The sequence below is a fragment of the Nerophis lumbriciformis genome, linkage group LG05 (genome assembly GCF_033978685.3).
Source record: "Nerophis lumbriciformis linkage group LG05, RoL_Nlum_v2.1, whole genome shotgun sequence".
Taxonomy (NCBI): Eukaryota; Metazoa; Chordata; class Actinopteri; order Syngnathiformes; family Syngnathidae; genus Nerophis; species Nerophis lumbriciformis.
The window spans coordinates 54,070,727-54,093,593 of record NC_084552.2 but is presented as its reverse complement, the minus strand read 5'-3'; the positions used below and the strand labels follow the sequence as shown (position 1 = coordinate 54,093,593).

Here is a 22,867-nt window from a genome sequence, read left to right as displayed (position 1 = left end):
GCAAGAATGACGCACTAAATAAATAGTATATGAAGAAGGTTAATTTGATGAGAATAAAGTTATAAAACTGTGGGACTAAATTGCTAATATTATGTGAAAATAGGGACACTTTAGGAAAATAAAGTTGAGAAAAATAAACCTGATGTAGAAAATGTCACCTTTTTGCAAGAATAACGTACTAAATAGTATTTGAAGAAGTTTAATTTGATAAAAATAAAGTTATAAAACAATGGGAACACATTTGTAATATTATGTGAAAATATGGAAACTTCAGGAAAATAAAGTCGAGAAAAATAAACCTGACGTAGAAAATGTCACCTTGTTGCAAGAATAACGTACTAAATAAATAGTATATGAAGAAAGTTAATTTGATGAGAATAAAGTTATAAAACTATGGGACTAAATTGCTAATATTATGTGAAAATAGGGAAACTAGGAGAATAAAGTCGAGAAAAATAAACCTGATGTAGAAAATGTCACCTTGTTGCAAGAATAACATACTAAATAAATAGTATATGAAGAAGGTTAACTTGATGAAAATAAAGTTATAAAACAATGGGAATACATTTGTAATATGTGAAAATAGGGAAACTTCAGGAAAATAAAGTCGAGAAAAATAAACCTGACGTAGGAAATGTCACCTTGTTGCAAGAATAACGTACTAAATAAATAGTATATGAAAAAGGTTAATTTGATGAAAATAAAGTTATAAAACAATGGGAATACATTTGTAATATGTGAAAATAGGGAAACTTTAGGAAAATAAAGTCGAGAAAAATAAACTCGATGTAGAAAATGTCACCTTGTTGCAAGAATAACGTACTAAATAAATAGTATATGAAGAAAGTTAATTTGATGAGAATAAAGTTATAAAACTATGGGACTAAATTGCTAATATTATGTGAAAATAGGGAAACTTTAGGAGAATAAAGTCGAGAAAAATAAACCTGACGTAGAAAATGTCACCTTGTTGCAAGAATAACGTACTAAATAAATAGTATATGAAGAAGGTTAATTTGATGAAAATAAAGTTATAAAACAATGGGAATACATTTGTAATATGTGAAAATAGGGAAACTTTAGGAAAATAAAGTCGAGAAAAATAAACTCGATGTAGAAAATGTCACCTTGTTGCAAGAATAACGTACTAAATAAATAGTATATGAAGAAAGTTAATTTGATGAGAATAAAGTTATAAAACTATGGGACTAAATTGCTAATATTATGTGAAAATAGGGAAACTTTAGGAGAATAAAGTCGAGAAAAATAAACCTGATGTAGAAAATGTCACCTTGTTGCGAGAATAACGTACTAAATAAATAGTATATGAAGAAGGTTAATTTGATGAGAATTAAGTTATAAAACTATGAGAATTTGTTTGTAATATTATGTGAAAATAGGGAAACTTTAGGAAAATAAAGTCGAGAAAAATAAACCTGACGTAGAAAATGTCACCTTGTTGCAAGAATAACGTACTAAATAAATAGTATATGAAGAAGGTTAATTTGATGAAAATAAAGTTATAAAACTAGGAGAATATTAGTTAATGGATTAACTCGCTGGAATAAAAAAGACAATATAACATACATCCATAAACGTGGACGCATGTGAAAAAGTGCAATATACCGGTATTTATCTGTACAGTAATCTATTTATTTATATATATTTATATATATATATTTATTTTATATATATATTTATATATTATTTATATATATTTATTTATTTATACATGCACCTTATTGCTTTTTTATCCTGCACTACCATGAGCTTATGTAACGAAATTTTGTTCTAATCTGTGCTGCAAAGTTCAAATTTGAATGACAATAAAAAGGAAGTCTAAGTCTAAATCTAAAACTAGGAGAATATGTTTGTAATATTATGTGAAAATAGTGAAACTTTAGGAAAATAAATTAGAGAAAAATAATACTGATGTACAAAATGTCACCTTGTTGCAAGAATATCGTACTAAATAAATACTATTTGATGAAGGTTCAATAGAAAATAATAAAGATGTAAACCATGAGAATACATTTTTAATATTATGTGAAAATAAGGAAACTTTAGGAAAATAATGTCAGATAAAATAACGTTGATGTAGAAAATGTCACATTATTACGAGAGTAAAGTACTAAATAAATACTGTATGAAGACAGTTAATTTGATGAGAATAAAGTTGTAAAACTATTAGAATAAATTTGTAATATTACGTGAAAATAGAAAAACCTTAGGAAAATAAAGTCGAGAAATATAATACTGATGTAGAAAAGGTTACATTATTATGATAATAATGTACTAAATAAATGGCATATGAAGAAGGTTAATTTGATGGAATAAAGTTGTAACACTGTTGTAAGAATAATGTACTAAATAAATAGTATAAAAACAATGTTAATTTGAAGATAATAAAGTTGTAAAACTTTGAAAATAATTGTGTAATATTACGGGAAAATAGAGAAACTTTAGGAAAATAATGACGGAAAATTGCATTGATATAGAAAATTTCACAATATTACGATAATCTTGTACTAAATAAATAGTACACGAAGAAGGTTAATTTGATAGGAATAAAATTGTAACATTACAAGTTTATATTTGTAATATTACATGAAAGTAGGGGGAAAGTAGAGAAAAATAACATTGATTTAGAAAACGTCATTGCAAAAATAACATACTAAATAAATAGTATATAAAAAGGTTAATTTGAAGAGAATAAAGTTAAATAATTATATTACCGTATTTTTCGGACTATAAGTCGCAGTTGTTTTCATAGTTTGACTTATACTCTGGAGCGACTTATGTGTGAAATTATTAACACATTACCGTAAAATATCAAATAATATTATTTATCTCATTCACGTAAGAGACTAGACGTATAAGATTTCATAGGATTTAGCGATTAGGAGTGACAGATTGTTTGGTAAATGTATAGCATGTTCTATATGTTATAGTTATTTGAATGACTCTTACCATAATATGTTACGTTAACATACCAGGCACCTTCTCAGTTGGTTATTTATACCTCATATAACGTACACTTATTCAGCCTGTTGTTCACTATTCTTTATTTATTTCAAATTGCCTTTCAAATGTCTATTCTTGGTGTTGGGTTTTATCAAATAAATTTCCCCCAAAAATGTGACTTGTACTCCAGTGCGACTTATATATGTTTTTTTCCTTCTTTATTATGCATTTTCGGCCGGTGCGACTTATACTCCGGAGCGGCTTATACTCCGAAAAATACGGTATGTCATAAAAAATGTATTATCATGAGTAAAGCAATAGTCACTTTACCAGAAAGTTAATGTTCAGAGAAAACAGATCAGAGATTAAAGTTATAGAACTAGATGATTGTTTTTTTTTAACATTTTAATGTTAAAATTACTACCTTTTTGAAAAAAATGCAACATTAAATACTTGTTTGTCTTTATTTGAGTGCTTTATCACCGTGTTATTACTCAACATTCCAAACAAACCCACAATCAGTGGTCTGGAATGAAAGATAACACTTGAGTGCCAATGCCAAAGTTGACTCTTGGTTGAATGCGGCCCACCCTCGACGGGCATGAAGCCCCCCTACCAAACTCGACCACTCACACTTGCATGGTACCTACTTTGCGGGTGTTTTCTTGTGATTTAAAAAAAAAAGAACTGAAATCCAGGTACTCTCTCTCTCTTTCCAGGTGATGTAAATGTAATTTGTAGCAGATGTTACAGGGTGGCCGATATAAACAGACGTGATGTTGTTCTATTTCTACCGTTAAAATTGCAATACTAGGCATTATTAAGAGTGTAAAAAAAAATTGCACATTTCTTTTGTGTTCTTGCCAGATTATAATTGTCTTCACTGTAAAAGCCAGTATCGTTGCCTTTGGGAATCATTTTAAATGTAAAATAGTTGAACCAGGGTTGTCCAAACTTTTTACATTATGCATAAACATTTAATCAAAGGACAATATTCCTCACGCTCGAATTAGTCCAAGATATGCTTTTGCTACGCTAACTCTGTGTTGCGATGCTATGTTTCGTTTTATTACATTAAAACATTTCGACAGCCCTGGTCTAAATCTATTCAATGGCGTCGTAGTTGATTTATCATTACATTGTTGACGCTCTGAGTGAATGTAGTTTCACGTCATGCTACATTTTATGACTTTGTGCTGCAATTGAATCGTTTTGGGGTTTTTTTTTTACCCAATGACACTCACACATTGACGGATATTCTCACGTGCCAAATAATCAAGCAATAGTCTTCATTTCCAGTCAGCGTTTGACTTCTGGACCATGCATGAAGCTCTTTGGCACTTATTGTTGTGGACGTGCTCACATGCTTGTGTCAATGCTGTTTGAAATAAAACACATTCAACATGACCTTTTGACATTTTCTTCATTTGAACTAAATCAACTTGGAACAATTGGAATCTTGGAAAACAAATCACCTCGTTTTGCCTGGTGAATGTATTTCTTAAGTTTTGAACACAAATGATTGTGTATATTGATTTATAGTTTAGCAGCTCTCTGTGTGCAATTTTTACTTTCCACCACAGTCTGAATGCTTCTGTATATAAGTATATAGTATTATATTTAATCATTATAATATTTAAACAACACTGTGGAGGGGGGTGTGGTCTGCGGGCCTGCCGCGGAACGGGGTGTGCAAGGACCGGCCTCGAAGACAGCCACAGGTGAGGAGTTTGCCCGGCTAGGCCTTGTTATCTAATCACCTGTCGCCTTTATTAGCAGCAGCCGTAACGAGACAAGTTGTTGGTGTTGGAGTGGGAGCCAGAGAGAGAGAGACACGGACTAAGAAAAAATACATTTTGCTAGAAAGCAAAAGCCGAGCAATATTTGTGAAAATAAAACAGTGTTGTACCCTGAAATCCGGGCTCTCGTGGCAGTGTGTGGTGGTCCGAGGAACCCACTAGAGCAGTGGTCCCCAAACTTTTATTTATTTATTTATTTTTTTTTTTTTTTTTTGTCATAAAAAAAATACAATCATGTGTGCTTATGGACTGTATCCCTTGCAGACTGTATTGATATATAATGTAGGAACCAGAAATATTAATAACAGAAAGAAACAACCCTTTTGTGGGAATGTGTGTGAATGAGTATAAATGAGGGAGGGAGGTTTTTTGGGTTGGTGCACTAATTGTAAGTGTATCTTGTGTTTTTTTATGTTGATTTAATAAAAAAATAAAAAATGTTTTTTTTTAATTTTTTATAAAATTTTTTATTTCTTATGCGGCCCGGTACCAATCAATCCACGGACCGGTACCGGGCCGTGGCCCGGTGTTTGGGGACCACTGCACTAGAGGGCAGCCTCTACAAACACATTCAGAACATTCGTTCTCAGGACTGGACTGCGCCTTACCTCCTTTTGCACTAATTTTTGTGAAGTGAATTATATTTGTATAGCGCTTTTCTCTAGTGACTCAAAGTGCTTTTACATAGTGAAACCCAATATCTAAGTTACATTCAAACCAGTGTGGGTGGCACTGGGAGCAGGTGGGTAAAGTGTCTTGCCCAAGGACACAACGGCAGTGACTAGGATGGCGGAAGCGGGGATCGAACCTGGAACCCTCAAGTCGCTGGCACGGCAACTCTACCAACCGAGCCGGTATACCTTTTTCTTTATAGTGTATAGTATTTTTCTTTTATAATTTTTCTTTTTCTTTCCTTCCTATGTTTTGTTGTCGCACTGATACTTGAGTTGCTTTTAATCTCATTGTACCTGTGTATAGTGACAATAAAAGGCATTCTATTCTATTCTATTGACTAAATTATGAAAAGGAATAATAAAAGAAAAAAGATTGCTACCTAGCTGGTTTGTACAGAGCCACTAAAGGGACATGGAGGAAAAAATGTTTTTTATAATTGTTATAATTTTTTATTTTTTTTTAGACATGTATCTCATGCGCACGAGATAGTTTCTCGTGTCTAAAAAAATAAATAAATAATACATTTTTTTAAATTTATTTTTTATAACTTTATTTAAAAAAAAATTTTTTTTTAATAAATAAATAATAAATAATACATTTTTTTAAATTTATTTTTTATAACTTTATTAAAAAAATTTTTTTATTAATAAAGTTATAAAAAATAAATTTAAAAAAATGTATTATTTATTTATTTTTTTAGACACGAGAAACTATCTCGTGCGCATGAGATACATAAATAAATAATACATTTTTTTAAATTTATTTTTTATAACTTTATTAAAAAAAAATTTTTTTTAATAAAGTTATAAAAAATAAATTTAAAAAAATGTATTATTTATTTATTTTTTTAGACACGAGAAACTATCTCGTGCGCATGAGATACATAAATAAATAATAAATTTTTTTAAATTTATTTTTTATAACTTTATTAAAAAAAAAATTTTTTTTAGACATGTATCTTGTGCGCACGAGATAGTTTCTCGTGTCAAAAAAAAAAGAAAATTATAAAAAAATGTTTAGTTATTTTTTATAACTTCATAAAAAGTTTCTCGTGCGCACGAGAAACTTTTTATAAAGTTATAAAAAATAACTAAACATTTTTTTCTAATTTTAATTTTTTTTTTTTTTTTTTTTTTTTTTAAATATATATATCTATTTTTTAGACATGTATCTCGTGCCCACGAGATAGTTTCTCGTGTCAAAAAAAATTTAAAATTAGAAAAAAAAAAATTGTAATTTTTTATAACTTTATAAAAAGATACATGTCTAAAAAAAAAAAAAAATTATACCAATTTTTTCCCCCCCCCCATGTCCCTTTAGGGGCTCCGTAGCTATCTAATCGGTAAATTTTGTAAAAAATAAATAAATAAATACATAAATACAAAAAAAAATTGTTGTTTTCATCTTTTTATTTAAAAGTTTATAAATTAATGAATATAAATTGTTTGTTATGTAAAGACAAGACGCCATATTTGTTTTGGCTGCGCCTTCTCCCCCCAAAGCAGGTCAACGGCCTCGCAGCAACCAATCAGATGAGAGGAGGGGAGCAGGGGCGGGGCTAAGGAGCAAAGTCCGGAAGCAAAGAACAAAACAGGGCTGAGGGAATAAGAAAGTATTTGTTGCGTTTTAATAGAACAAGAACATGGCTGACAACAGAGATAAAGCTACCGATCAAATGAAGATATGGATGCAGAAGAGAAGCTCTCAGGTTTGTAAGAAAACGACTAACTAAAAAATTAGGAGGTACATTTTCGAGGTAAATAGGTGAAAGGTTGCTGGGGGTGAAGACCTAGTCGTTATCTGCTAATATCGATAGCTGTTAATTGAATATATTTGTCATTATTCCGTTATGGTGTTTATCATTCACATCCCTTTGTTGTTTACCGCTTGTGTTTAGTTTGTGCGGTGTAGCAGACACGTGATATTAATACAATAGACTTAGACTAACTTTATTGATCCACAAGGGAAATTGTTCCACATAGTAGCTCTGTTACAAATAATGGAAAGTATAATGCACACAAGGGCACAAAAAGAGCGCGAAAACAAAAAGGTATAAAGTACACAAAAAAATGTACCACAATAGCAATATAAAATATAACATGTATATGTTTAATCAATATGATTTGTATTTGTAATTATTCAGGTGTATTAACTCATTATTTTTGACAGCCCTACTTTTTATGTTCATGGCTATCTTTTTCTCCCCCAAAGCGTCATTAAAAACTACATACACATGCGTCACGGGCAATTACGCAAGCCAAAACAAAACATGCGGTTCTGTGAAATACACTGTTACTAACTCTAAGGGGGGCTCGATGAAATGCCAAATCATATTTCGGAATAAAGTGGACAAAGGCATAATTCGGTTAAGACGGCGTGAAGAGGAAGAACAATCACAGAGAAAAGTGAACAAACAGACTTTACCTATAAAGTACATTAGACTAACATGAAAGCATGTATCCTTTTCTCAAGGAGCAACATGTGCTGCTGTAAAAGTAAAAAGTAAAACACAAAAAGCAACGGGAGAAATGTATTTATTATTTTTTACATATTTGTTTTGCTTATGTTTATGGCTATCTTTTTGTCTCCCAAATTGTCTATGAAAGCTACATGCATACATACACATGTGTCATGGCCAATTATGCAAGCCAACACATTGCTTGCAGTTCTGTGGAAAACACTGACAGTTGTTAACTCTTTGTGCCAGGTCACGTACGTATCAGCATCAAGGGTTGGAATTGGGGGTTAAATCACCAAAAATTATTCCCAGGCGCAGCCACCGCTGCTCCCAGTTGATCAAGGGTGATGGGTCAATCATTGCTACTTTAACTTTAAAGGGGATTGATGTAATGCAAATTATATTTAACTGACTTTTGTAATGCATTTACTTTTTTGGTCTGCAGTAATTCTACTTCTCTCTTGAGTTGCCATTGTTCAGTTGTTCACTCGCGGTGGGAAGTTAGCAACTTAAATGAAGTTGTGATTGCTCACAGTTGACAGAATCTCACACACTCAACCCTGAGGAAGACCATCTGTAAAAGCTAGGCGCAAGGGGCATTTGGTCGCCCAGCTTGGGTTTTTTTCTTTTGCCCCTCTGCACATTGTAGAAATAGAATTGAACAACAAAAAAAACACAAAAAGGTGAGAAATGGAGCAAAAGGCATAAAGTGAAAAACAGAAATGTTATTTACAGTAACTAGGGCTGCACAATTATGGCCAAAATAATAATTACAATTAGTTTTTTCTCAATATTGAAATCTCTATTATCAATAACGTTTATACTTTGTAAAAAAAAAATATATATATATTTTATTTTGTTACATTTTATTGAGCATTTCTTACATATTCCTTTTTGTACCTTCATTTCAAGAGGTTAAGTGTTCAGTGATTTTAGAATTTTGTTTACATTGTCTAAGTGTTTCGCATGGTTATGTTGACATTTCTTATCTGCCTTGATAGCTGAGGGGATTATAATCAGAGGAAAGGTACATTTAAAACAAATGTTTACATTTAATACATATTACTCTCCTCATCCTTATTTTCGATAGGTTATAAAAAAATAATAATTCTCAATAGATATAAAACACTCATATCATGATACAGTTTTACGGGCAAACGATGGCGGTTGAAGAAAGAAGGGATCTGTTGTGTCGCTGTGCCTCGATTTGTTTGGATATGCACATTGTGCAACGCAGATTTTCCATTATGTGCCAAAAGGGGGCGTGGCAATAAATGTTTGGGAACCACTGCCCTAGCAAGCTGGTACAATACTGTTATTCAAGGTTAAGTAACAGTGACACAGCAAGCCAACTTAAAAAAAAGTAAGCCATTGATTATGAACGAACTTCAAACTTGACAGTTGCATAAGCAGAATAAACAGATTAAGATACCACATTCAAGCACCTCCACCCACTTAATAATTTGGATCAATTGATCTCAATTCTGTTTCTGTACTTTTCTAGAAATATATCCAACTGTCATTGTGGCACAAGCATCAATGTCCAACAATTCAAATGTGATATTGTCATGTGATCTCTTTCTTAGAGGCCAGATCAGCTGACCACAGGAGCAGGCCATCCTATTGGAGACAAGCTAAACCTGCTGACGGCCGGAGCAAGGGGCCCCCTCTTGGTCCAGGATGTGGTCTTCACCGACGAGATGGCCCACTTTGACCGTGAACGCATCCCGGAGCGAGTGGTGCACGCCAAAGGGGCAGGTTAGATTGTAGGCTCGACCCACCGAGGCCTCAATTTTTAGCATCACTGCTCTGATTGCAATTGGCTACTCCGGTTGGTTTGAAGCATGGTTGTCCAAAGTGCAACCCATTTGCGGGGCGTGTTCTTTTTTAATTGACCCGCAACACATTCTACAAGCAAAACAAACACGCCACAGATTAGAATGTTAAGGATAAAAAAAATGTAACTTGCCCAAATCTACGCAGAAAAAGTGACCTGCCAACCAAATAGGATCATAACTTGTGCGTATTGTTGGTTGTTGATATCGGTGCATCCTGTAATGATCAAAATGCAGAGACGTGAGGCAAGGTAGCAAAAAGCGCAGTACTTTAATGATAATCCTAACATGAGGTGACGGGGCAAAAGTGTACACAATAAAAAAGAAGATGGGGCTGAAGAGCACATCATAAAATTACTGCCCAAAATAAAAGGAGATGGGGCAAAAGTGCACATTATAAAATCTAATCCACATTGAGGCTTACAGTGATCGGAAGTAATGGGACCAAATGTGCCGAGACTTCGAGGCGTGTGTCGAGTAATGGAGGGGGCGTTTTTGGGAAGTTTGTATCGAGGCGTGCTTCATTTAGAGGAGGAGCCGGAAATGATGAGTGAAGCCTCGTTGCCAAATTGTACCACGTGACTGTTTCGGGACGCGGTTCAGACTTGCCGGGAGATTCGACAACTTATGAACCGCCAAAGCTCCATTGAAAATGTGAGCTTTTGAGACCTGTGGTCAGTTCAGAATATGGATAGAGGATAAAAAAATAAAACAATTTAACTGCCGCTTGAATCAAAGATGGACGACAAACTTGATAGCCATTAATTTACCACCTTGTACCGGTGCCATCAATAACTTTGGTAGCACAATGGATCACGTATTTGCCTTTTAGTCTACACGACGTGTGTTCGAGTCTTGGCAACGTCAGTTCTCAAATGTGTTTATCACTGGAAACATTACATTTATTAAAGTAAAGCAGTCTGTATTTATTTTTTTCAACCAGCTACCAGAAAATCAATAATTAAAGTTAAAGTACCACTGATAGTCACACACACACACGCACCCACACACACACACACTACGTGTGGTGAAATTACCCTCTGCATTTGACCCATCCCCATGTTCCACCCCCTGGGAGGTGAGGAGAGCAGTGAGCAGCAGCGGTGGCCGCGCTCGGGAATCATTTTGGTGATATAACCCCCAGTTCCAACCCTTGATGCTGAGTGCCAAGCAGGGAGGTAATGGGCCCCATTTTTATAGTCTTTGGTATGACTCGGCCGGTGTTTGAACTCACGACCTACCGATCTCAGGGCGGACACTCTAACCACTAGGCCACTGAGCTGGGTAATGGAGAGGTTTTGTCAAAAAAAAAAAAAAAAACGCCTAAAACCAAAAAAAAAAATGAACTAGATTTCTGTTCTGTACATCATTGTCCAAGTTACATTATATTGTCATCTTCCATTTCCTCAAGGTGACAGAAAGACAGAATACAACCTGCCCTGTTATATGATTCTACCATGTAGGCAAAATAAAAACACAATATATGTACATATATAACACATAAAATATAGTTTAATATACTTTGATTTACCTAGCAAAAACATTTTGACGAAAATTTATTGTGATTCATTGTCATTTCCAAGAGCCATAGTAGACGCAACATCAATGCACCACATCGTGTTGTTAATATGCAGCTGTTTGTAATTATATATTTGAACAGCAGGGGGTGTCTTGTGCCAAAGCATGCATTGAAGCTTCGAGAAATTCCCGAACCAATTCAGAATCAGAATTGGCTCAAGTGGTTCAATGCCTCATGAGGCTTCATCTGCGATCTAGCGGTCGGCAAGGGCACACTGAGAATATTCAGTTCAAAGAAGAAAAACTCTCAACCTCTGGAGAGACCAAAAAATTGAGGTTAGAGTAAAAAATAAAAATAAAATCAAACTGACCTGCGACAGAAGCGCGGAAGCTAGGTATGAGTTGTGGACGGCACAGGAAGCAATACACCAGCCAAGGCTAGCTGACAGTGCCCTGCTTATATTTCCCAGTGACAAATTAGGACTAGGTGTGCCCAATTAGGCCATCACCGCCACAGAAGGAAGCACTGAGGAGGAGACACAAAAGACAACAGCAGGGACAAAATCATAGGGAAGGAAGGCAGGCAAGCAACGGAGACATAAGAATGTGTACAACTTTCTTGCAAGATATGAACGTTTTTTAATTTATTGAATATTACACTAATTACACAAATTTAATACTTGTATTTTGTCGTTAATATTAACAGTGGTTAACTTGGGTTTTTTTACACTTGTATTACAGCCAGGCATGTTAACATGTGACTTAAGATACAGCCTGCACAGATCCATCATTCACAATCCTTACGTGAGAAAAGCCCACACGACCCCTTTTCTGTTTATTCTATATGTTAAGTCTGGCTGCTAAAAATGCAGGTAATGGGGAAACGATAAATTCTGCCTATAAAGCCCGCCTTTCCTCTAAAAAACATAATTTTTTCACTCTTCTTGATCCAAAAATAAAACTGTTACTGACTACCACAATTGATATGCTTGATTTATTTTAGTGTTTCTTAAAGCAAGAACGTTGCCGTTTGAAATGATTATAGTATTGTGTCATGTCTGTTATCTGATTTTTTTCTACCTAATAGAACAACTAAATGAACAATCTCTAAGACTGGATAGAACAACTAAATGAACAATCTCTAAGACTGGTGGTTCCCTCGTTTTTTTCCAGGGTTACAGGTAAGAGACCTGATTTATATCCTATAATTATTTATTTCCAAACTTAAAGACACTACAGCGGAACCAGTGTAAGGCTCTTCTTTATTTTGTGGCGGGAGGCAACCAATGTTAGTAGCTCAAAATAGCGTGTAGCTGACTACTCGCCAGTAGTCGTCAGAGAAGTGTAAGCAAGGCGCTGCTTCACTACCCCAGATAAATAGTTTGGCAGCGTTAACTCTTACAATAACAGTGTAAATCTTTGTAAAGCAGGTCATGGAATGTAAATGGAGTGCTGTACAGGCAATATATTGTAGGTCGATCCACATTTGGTGCATTGTTAGCTGCTTTTAAAAAATATTTAGAATGCACAAAAAAGAAATATCGTATTTTTCGGAGTATAAGTCGCTCCGGAGTATAAGTCGCACCGGCCGAAAATGCATAATAAAGAAGGAAAAAAACATGTATAAGTCGCATTTTTTGGGGAAAATTATTTGATAAAACCCAACACCAAGAATAGACATTTGAAAGGCAATTTAAAATAAATAAAGAATAGTGAACAACAGGCTGAATAAGTGTACGTTATATGACGCATAAATAACCAACTGAGAACGTGCCTGGTATGTTAACGTAACATATTATGGTAAGAGTCATTCAAATAACTATAACATATGGAACCTGCTATACGTTTACCAAACAATCTGTCACTCCTAATCGCTAAATCCCATGAAATCTTATACGTCTAGTCTCTTACGTGAATGAGCTAAATAATATTATTTGATATTTTACGGTAATGTGTTAATAATTTCACACATAAGTCGCTCCTGAGTAGAAGTCGCACCCCCGGTCAAACTATGAAAAAAACTGCGACTTATAGTCCGAAAAATACGGTACACATGTCTCACATTAGGATTGTGAATGATGACCGAAATTTTTAAAAATGCAGTTCTCCTTAATAAAGAATAAGGCTGAAAGAAGGCATTTAAACCCAGAAACATATTTTTCTATTTCCAGTCTATACAGGAAAATTGTTTGCAAATTTAAGAAAGTACTGCTGCAAATATTAACACATTATTTAGGTTTGGAAAGAAAAAGCAATTACTTGATAAAAATAATGTTCTTTATGTTGTTGACAGGAGCCTTTGGGTACTTTGAGGTAACGCACAACATCACTGGCTACTGCAAAGCCAAGGTGTTCGAGCACGTCGGCAAAGTGACGCCCATTGCAGTCCGCTTCTCCACTGTGGGTAAGAGTGCGCTCGTGTTTAATGATTTATTTAGGTTAATTTTGAGTGTGTTGAGTTAGTATTATTGCTTGAATTGCAGCCGGGTGCAGTGAACCACTGCTTCCAGCAGATAGTGCTGTTGTGCACATGAGAAGCCATATGTGCATTTCTGCCATTACTGCAGAAGAGTGCACAGTACTAGTTGTTATTTTAAAATTCTACCAGTTAAACCAGACCAGATGACTCATGTATCAAACTTGCATACGCACAAAAAATTGTATTGCGCTGTTTTTTACGGCTAAGTTGAGATGTATCAAGACTGTCGTTGACATGGACGAGCGCTACCGCACTGCAACTTCATAGCTGACGTTGGCACATTTCTACAGGCTGTGGATACTTTAGAGACACACACAAGTGATGTTGGTTAACAGTTCATACAAAAAAGTGCCAACTTTTACTCCTCAGACTAGCTGTGTATCCATTGTGTTTTTTTTGCAAAATAAAAGCGATATTTCAAAAATTTCAACAAACTACATATGCGATTTGTAGGTGTTTCCATTAAAGGGTGTTTTGCATCATTCATCATGCCGTAATTCTCATTAAATCTCATCCCGCAAGACTCCACCTTGAACAAACTGTTGCAGCCCCTGCTGTTGCGGTGATGTCAATAGAAGACAAATGCAGCGGGTGATCGCTCAAAGGCAACGTCCTTACGACCCCATCGACATTGTTCGGGCATGTGTGTCTCTCCGAGCCGGTTTGGTGTCTAAGTGACCTCTAAATGTGAAAAAAGTGTTTCCATCATGCTTTTGCGAAACACTTCAATATCGAAACTTCTCAAAAAACACCTGATGAGAGCGCAAACATGTTTCAGCAATATTTGAGAGGTTTTTCGAAATATGGGTGTTTCCATTACCAGTTTCTCATTGCGATATTTAGGTTTTGCGCATTTCTAGAGTTAATGGAAACGCATTGACTGATTGATGTCTTGAATCTGTATAAACTGTAGCAACTAGGCTTGTACGGTATACCGGTACTAATAAAGTACTGTGGTACTAATGAATGAAAATTGGTACTATACTGTCTCTGAAAAATACCAGTACCCTTTTTTTTTGATGGGCATGACGGCGCGCCGTCGTCACGTTGTGACATTGCTAGTTTTATGAGCAAAGGATCATGTTCGGCAACGCACACGCACAAAGTACTTACAAGCAGACACAGCACAGTGTGTAGACAGGGTTGCATTTTGGCTTAAAAACTAGCGATAAAGGTGAAAATGTTTCCTCTCCTCACAATAACAACATTTCACTTACATTTATGCCAATTTCCTTGATATTGTTTTGCGTTTATCAGCGGATTCCCTTCTATTGGCCAATTATGTGACTCCGTCCACGGTTATGGGAATGCAGAAATCATGCCTTACTTTTTTGTTGAGTTTAGTAATGATTGATTAGGCATACTAGCTCTGTATACAACTATGGTGACATTCCAAACTTTTCGTAGACATGCTCTTTTCTCACTCATTCGCTCCTCATCTGTTTCACCGTCACAAGCTCCGGTATTTGAATGCACATTGCGCGGCCCATTAATAGTTTTTTCCGATTATTGTATTTTCATAATTGTGAGAAGCCATAATCAAAATCGAAAATAAAATTGGAATAATTGTCCAGTCTTACTGTAAAATGAGTCCGGGCACGGAAAGGACACGCAGTGTGGTTTTTACATGCACGGATTTTGGCACTGTTTTGACCCCATCTATACGTTTGTTAGCACATATCCCACAATAGGTTAAATCTACTCCCATTGAACAATATGCCTATTAACTTTATTTCAGCGGGAGAGTCCGGATCAGCGGACACAGTGCGGGATCCCCGAGGCTTTGCAGTCAAGTTTTACACCGACGAGGGCAACTGGGACCTGACAGGCAACAACACACCCATTTTTTTCATCAAGGACGCCATGTTGGTGAGTTGAGGCAACAGCAGCAGACATGAAAATGGACTCTTCCACATGTACGCTTGCTAGTCACCTTTGTGTCTTTTAAATCCCTCATTCCCCCGCAGTTCCCGTCCTTCATCCACTCGCAGAAGCGCAATCCTCAGACCCACATGAAGGACCCGGACATGGTGTGGGACTTCTGGAGTCTGAGACCCGAGAGTCTCCATCAGGTAGCTGCAGCGTAAAGCTACGGTGGGAATTGTTGAGGTCGAATGTGACTGGTGTATTTGCGTCTCCGTGCAGGTCTCTTTCCTCTTCAGCGATCGAGGTTTGCCGGATGGCTTCCGCCACATGAATGGCTACGGCTCGCACACCTTCAAGCTGGTTAACGCCGACGGAGAGTTGGTGTACTGCAAGTTCCATTACAAGGTTTTAGGAACCCTCAGCTGACAGTAGAAATGCTCCTCATCAAGGATGCTGATTCTGATCCCTTTTTGTCAGACTGACCAGGGAATAAAGAATATGTCTGTGGAGGAGGCAGACCGCCTAGTTTCCACCAACCCAGACTACGCCATAGGAGACCTCTTCAACGCCATCGCGAATGGCAACTTCCCGTCCTGGACCTTCTACATTCAGGTCATGACGTTTAAGCAGGCAGAAGAGTTCCAGTTCAACCCGTTTGACCTCACTAAGGTACATCAGTGCATTGTATGCGTGACTTAAAGTGTAGCTGACAACTTTTTCTTTGTGAACTTCGGCCTCATCTCACTTTCATATTTTTCAGGTTTGGTCGCATAAAGAATACCCGTTGATCCCTGTTGGCAAAATGGTCCTGAACAGGAACCCAGTCAACTACTTTGCAGAGGTGGAGCAGCTGGCCTTTGACCCCAGCAACATGCCGCCGGGCATCGAGGCCAGCCCGGACAAGATGCTGCAGGTAGAGGCAATGCTTAAATTAGAGCAGGAGTTTGCATTTATTTTCTGTCAGGCGCCCCCTAGGGGCAGACATTTTTCCACAAGGCAGCCTGTCAATTAGTTTTTGCACCACTGCCCCCTAGCTGGAGGCTTGCGTATACTCGGATCACTGCTCCTCGCACCCCCCTAACACCTCACTGCTATTGGTCCTGCCCAATATTTAATACTGAATTAGAGGCTTCATGTGGTCTTACCGGTACCCCGCAGGGTCGCCTCTTCTCCTACCCAGACACACACAGGCACCGACTGGGGGCCAACTACCTGCAGATCCCCGTCAACTGCCCCTACAGGGCCCGGGTGGCTAACTACCAGCGGGATGGACCGATGTGCATGTTTGACAACCAAGGTAGGCCCCATGGCAAACACTAATTTATTTCAATAACATTTTGACTTCTCCAAAAAAAGACATGTCAGTTTTATTGATTGATTGAAGTATTTATTTTTATCTTTGAAGTTGGGAGCAAACTTCTTCATGCAACATCACAATGTGTTGTTACTGCCTCCGGGCTCCTCATTAGGTTATTACAATGTTTTTTTTTCCCCTGGCAAAGACTTGAGAGGCACCAGTTGTTATTTTGTTATTGTTTGCTTGATAGTTTATTTTAACATTTTTGTTAATATTTTCTTTTACGGAAGAAATAGCAATGTTGTAGGATAAGATATACAAATGTTTGCAAATGTATTGCAAGAACGCTTGTAATGTGCACATTTACTAGTAGGGCCGCACACTGAAAAAACAGAGTAGTTTAAATTGTTGTCCTTTCCTGACACTTTTTTTCTCTTCTTTTCCCATTTGTGTTGCGTTTTAATTGTAATGATATTTTCACAAAGTGCACCTTGAACACTCCTGTGACGTATGTAATGCATCCATCCTCCAGGTGGCGCTCCAAACTACTACCCCAACAGCTTCAGTGCGCCAGACACCCAGCTTCAGTTTGTGGAGTCCAAGTTCCAGGTGTCTCCGAATGTAGCGCGTTACAACAGCGAGGACGAGGACAACGTGACCCAGGTAACCAATAAATGAAACGGGACCAATAAACATCCCGTAATGCCACCTTGCTAATGTTTATGCTGCTCCCTTCACCTCCCAGGGGGTGATCAAGGGTGATGGGTTAAATACAGAGAATAATTTCGCCACACCTAGTGTGTGTGTGACAATCATTGGTACTTGAACTTTAACTTATCAGGTATGGCTTTTAAATGTAACATTTGTACTTTGAACTACACCAAAAAAAGACAATCTTGTGGGTGCAGTACTCAAGTCTAACTGCATGTTGCAGCAGTGCATCTAAGAATTACACTAACCATATGTTAGCGAGAGTTGGGTTGTCAAAAATTGTACACAAGTAAGAGTATCGTTATTTTAGTGTAAGTCTGAGTAAGTATTGCACTCCAACTATGGTTAGTGTGTGTGCGTGTGTGTACATGCTTGTGACTCCACTGCACCATATACCACAGAAGATGCACAAAACACAGTCAATTATGACTTAAAAACAAGGCTAATGTTAGCATATGGGCAGCTAAAACATTTGAAAAAACATCTTCAACTTATACCACATGTTTTCTCTAGTTTCTACTGACACTGGTGATAGCGCGTGATAGAATGTTCTTTTTCCTAGTTTGTAAATAAACACTGCCATCACCTCGTCTGACGTAAGTAAGTACATTTTTATTTATAAAGCGCTTTTCACAGATAAAATCACAAAGTGATGTAGAAAACATAGGTGAAGTAAAACAACAATTCAATTAAAACAACAGGGGCAACATCATAAAAAGAATACAAAGTGGATTAAAATTGATAGTTAAAAGGTGCATTGACTAAAAGCTTTACTAAAAAGAGAAGTTTTCAAATGTTTTTTTAAAATTTCAACACAGTCAAGATCACGGAGGGTCTGGTGCAAGTTGTTCCAGAGTCTGGGAGCTATAGCTTGGAATGCCAGGTCTCCACGGGTTTTAAAACAAGTTTTTGGGATCTTTAGAAGACCCTGGCCTGAAGACCGGAGGCTGCGCCCTGAAGAGTAGGGGCTAACAAGTCAGTGTTGTACTGAGGTGCCCCACCATGCAATGCACGGAATGTCAGGACTAAAATTTTAAACTCAATTTGGAATTTAACTGGAAGCCAATGAAGACTGGATAAAATGGGGGTAAAATGGGCTGTTCTGGGTGCACCGGTCAAAAGTCTGGCAGCCGCACTTTGTACAGTCTGAAGTCTCTTTAGCGTTGACTTGTTGAAAAGAGTGCAGAGAGAATTGCAATAATCAATACGAGATTAAATGAACGCGAGAATGATCATTTCAAGATCCAATTTTGACAGCACATTTCTCACTTTAAAAATATTTCTGAGGTGATAAAAACTGTTTTTGGTCAGTTGACGGCAGTGACCCTCTAAAGACATTGACTGATCAGACACAGCCCCAAGGTTTCTGAGGCTGCTTTTAACAGATGTACCCAGAGCACCAAGGGAGTTCTTGATCAGGGGGATCTTTTCATCGGGAGCAATTATCAGAGTTTCCGTTTTGTTAGAATTTATCTGGAGGAAATTTGAGGATGCCACTTGTCATGCCAGTTTTTACAGTGTGTAGTTGTTTTACAATGTCAGGTTGTTTGGGGAAATGGAGTCAAAATCCATTAGTGCTTACACTGGATTGGTTAAACAGAGTCATGTGACTGTGCCCGCTGGGAAAATGTCTTTGCAAAGCAGTAAAAGATTAAAAATAAACATAACAATGATATTAATTAATGTAGCGATTAATTTAAGGGATTTAAAGCAGCACTAAGTAACTTTTCAACTTTCATAAAATATTTTCATTACTTTTGGGATGATACATCGACTTACAACAAGTTGAATAACACCTCTGTCATGGCCAGAGGGGATCTGTATCGCTTTCTTTTACTCGCACTTAGCAACTTTGAGGAGGGTGGCAAGAACCCTGCCACACAAAACTTGTGTGGCATACGTCTTCCTTTGTGGCATACGTCACGCCCCCTTTCCCCATTAGTTAAAAAGACGGAAGTCGATGTGAACGCCTGCGTGCCGCCAGAAAACAAAAAGATGAAGAATAACGCCTACGTGCAATTACTGCCAAAGCCCGAAAACATCCAAAGAAACTAAAAGTTTTGTCTGAAGACAAAAGAAAAGTGCAGTCTACCCTTATAAAAGGACAGTGAAGGATCAACATTGCCACTGGCTTTCACTCGCTGGCGTGAGCTTAAAGATGAGGAGGGATTTTCAATTGATGTTCATTTGGCTGTGTTCCCGCTGCACTTGTAAGTGATTTCTGATGCTCAACTCAAAATGGTAATGCTAATGATAGCCATCGGAAATTTGCGTGGTAGAAATAAATAGCCACCAGCTTAATAATCCGCAGTTCCACACTACTTCCTTTGAAAAAACACCGCCGCCGCTCTAAGTAAGTACCGTATTTTTCGGACTATAAGTCGCAGTTTTTTTCATAGTTTATATATAGTTTTTATATATATATATATATATATATATATATATATATATATATATATATATGTGTTTTTCCTTCTTTATTATGCATTTTCGGCAGGTGCGACTTATACTCCGGTGCGACTTATACTCCGAAAAATACGGTACCGTCTTACTTAGGAATAGTCAAATATGTAAAAGTATCACATTACTACCCACTGAAACTCCCATGTTTTGCCTTCTTTCTCGACGCCCTACCATTTCAATAATTTCCTCTGTTTTAACTTAAATAATGTAACACATTCTGGAGCTGATTACGTTAGGCCTTCAAAATAAAAGCACGCTCGTAAAATAACCCGGTTGCACCTCAACCCCCTGCTATATCTTTTTCAGTCTGGGAAAGGTGAGGGTGTATATATTTAACTGCAAAAACATTTTTTATGTTGTGTTGCAGGTTCGCACCTTCTTCACACAGGTGCTGAACGAAAAGGAACGCCAAAGACTCTGTCAGAACATGGCAGGGGCCCTGAAGGGGGCACAGCTCTTCATCCAGAAGCGAATGGTAAGCCCCGCACACGCCCCCACCTCTGCCAACTCCCAGGCATTGAGTTTCTTTTCTGTTGAATTCAGAGTAACGTTTTTTTTTTTTTTGTTCCATGCGACCACTTCATGGTAAACCGTCATTATTTTCCACTGTGGTCAGGAAGCCAGATAAATAGTTTCACTTTGGTTTCCTGTTTTCTCGCAGGTGGAGACCCTGAAAGCCGTTCATGAAGATTATGCAAATAGAGTTCAGAGCCTTCTCAACAAGTACAATGCAGAGGCCCAGAAGGTAAATAAAATTAAATGAGGAAAGTCTGCTACACCGTCATACATTTACACACTAAAATGTCAGCATGTTGTCAAATGATAAACATTACTTCATAGAAGCTTATATGTTATCTATGTTGTCTTAGCAACACGATAGACTACAACTAAGTACATAGGATGCTAAACACTACCACACTACATTTGCTAACACCGTGTCTTGCTTTTTTGTCTCCCAGAACAACATTCACGTTTACAGCCGTCCAACCTTGTCCAACATGTAATCGCCAGGGAGCTCATTTCCAGAACGCAGGATGCACTTAAGTAATCTTCAACAAAATAAGTCGCAGATTATGCTAAAACCATTTTGTGGCTAAGAACAAAATGCTAACCGGGGCTTCCAATGTGTCATATGTAAGATTAATGTTTCATCATACAGACATGAAAGTAACCAACAGTTTTTCTGCTTAAAAATGTGTGCCTTCTGTGATAGATGATGATCAGTTGTGGTATTACATGCAATGTTGCAAAAACGGTGGCAAGAGATACAGAAGATGCAGGAGATATAGATACAGAAAGCAAGGTCACAGAATTATGATGGATAATGTAATATTTTCGGCATTACAGATTTTTTTTCAACAGATATTTGTTGCAATTTTACAAAATAATTTATAAATGATTTTAAAAACAATTTCAAAAAATTTCATTTTGATAGTGTAAAAGACTTACCGTAGTTTTATTAAATCTCAATATGCCCTCACAAAGACACACACTGCAGTTCAAAAGGTGTAAATTGCGTCAATATTTCAACCTGACCCGAAAGTCATACCAATAAATGAGGAACAAAGTTGTATTTGTACTGAAATTAATCAGTAATGTTGTTAGTTGGACATTATCATGTCAGAATGTAATATTGTGTCTTTTTAATGTATAATGTTTTTACTCCAAATATGACCCCAGTCTTGTAAAAGACATTTGACTTCACTGTTTTGTTAGAATCAAATCTTGATGGTAGTAGTTGATGGTTCTATGATTTATGACTAATAGCTAATCTAGACCACACTAGTAAAGCTGTTTAGCATTGTAACCAGCCTGCCATGAATCATATTGGAAGTACAGGACGGTACCTTCAAGCCTTGTGAGTGTTCGTTACAAATGGATGAAAATGAAATCTTTTATCGCTGAGTTTAACATTTGTACAAGTTTGTTCATGGTCACTGACTTATTCACAAATTCATGCTGTCAGAAGATTGCAGCGCCTTACTATATTACAATACCGTAACACTTACCGTATATAATTTACTATAATAAGCAGGTTGCTTCAAAAAGGCGCAAACAAGCTAAAAATACTGATGGACGTCCACTTCTTTGTAAAGTTGATTGGAATACAGCTTGGCTTTATTAATAAAATGAATATGCGCAGCTTTCATTTGTTTGTGTTTTTGTTAGTTAAATGTGTTTTGAGGGAGAATAGAAAAAAACATCACTTGAGGTCAAGCATAAGTGTGTTTTGATTTTTCTTTGGCTTTTTTGTATTACCGCCGCAGACCAAGTACCAGTCATGGCAAAGCGGACCAGTCTGATAATAACCATAGAGGCGGTAATGGAACATGATGGCAACATTGGATTTAGTTGGATGCAGCAATAGAAGTAGTAAGTAAAGTACCTGACTATAATATGACCCATTTTTTCTTTTTTTTAATATAATGTTTTCAATATCATTAAAATAACAGCTGTTAAGGAAAAAAGGATGTCATGCTTTTTAGGGGCTGGACAGTTGCTTGAGGAATTTGCATTCATCCGCATTTTCTTAAAGCAAAACCCAGTTTTATTACCTGTTAGCAGGTGGTTTTGTGTATTTGGGATTCCTTTAAGATATCAGATCAGATAGATAGGTCTTTATTGTAATTGCACAAGTACAACAAAACGTTGTTTTCAGCACAAACCCGTTCAAGATTAGACAAACAAACAGTGTACAGGGTTACAGAACAGGAACGCTGATGGGTCGCCACAAGGCGCCCTGTAAAAGATGGGAAAAAGGTAAAACGCTGGGGAAAAAGATGAGTAAAAAAATTCAATCTA

The 22,867-nt window shown here is 36.7% G+C and overlaps 1 protein-coding gene and 1 long non-coding RNA gene across 2 annotated transcripts; one reads left to right on the top strand and one right to left on the bottom strand.

The window, feature by feature from the left end:
- The first annotated feature begins 6,999 nt into the window (after nt 1–6,999).
- Nucleotides 7,000–22,207, top strand: cat (catalase). Its single transcript, XM_061959659.1, has 13 exons — nt 7,000–7,146; nt 9,483–9,654; nt 13,543–13,653; nt 15,467–15,597; nt 15,696–15,800; nt 15,874–15,999; nt 16,072–16,263; nt 16,355–16,507; nt 16,753–16,891; nt 17,424–17,554; nt 20,433–20,540; nt 20,727–20,810; nt 21,025–22,207. The coding sequence occupies exons 1-13, from the start codon at nt 7,081–7,083 to the stop codon at nt 21,067–21,069; spliced, it is 1,563 nt and encodes a 520-aa protein (XP_061815643.1). The 5' UTR covers nt 7,000–7,080; the 3' UTR covers nt 21,070–22,207.
- On the bottom strand, nt 9,624–11,693 carry LOC133606097 (uncharacterized). The gene is made up of 3 exons (XR_009815214.1): nt 11,621–11,693; nt 9,898–9,948; nt 9,624–9,804 (listed from the first exon to the last, which is right to left on the bottom strand). It is a non-coding gene; the product is annotated as an uncharacterized lncRNA (long non-coding RNA).
- Nucleotides 22,208–22,867: the final 660 nt, after the last annotated feature.

Excerpts from the sequence above, each read along its gene's own strand:
- cat (XM_061959659.1), top strand. The coding sequence starts at position 7,081 with ATGGCTGACAACAGAGATAAAGCTACCGATCAAATGAAGATATGGATG. Across the intron at positions 16,892-17,423 it reads GTGCATGTTTGACAACCAAG|GTGGCGCTCCAAACTACTAC; the intron begins GTAGGCCCCATG and ends TCCATCCTCCAG. Across the intron at positions 20,811-21,024 it reads ACAATGCAGAGGCCCAGAAG|AACAACATTCACGTTTACAG; the intron begins GTAAATAAAATT and ends TTTGTCTCCCAG.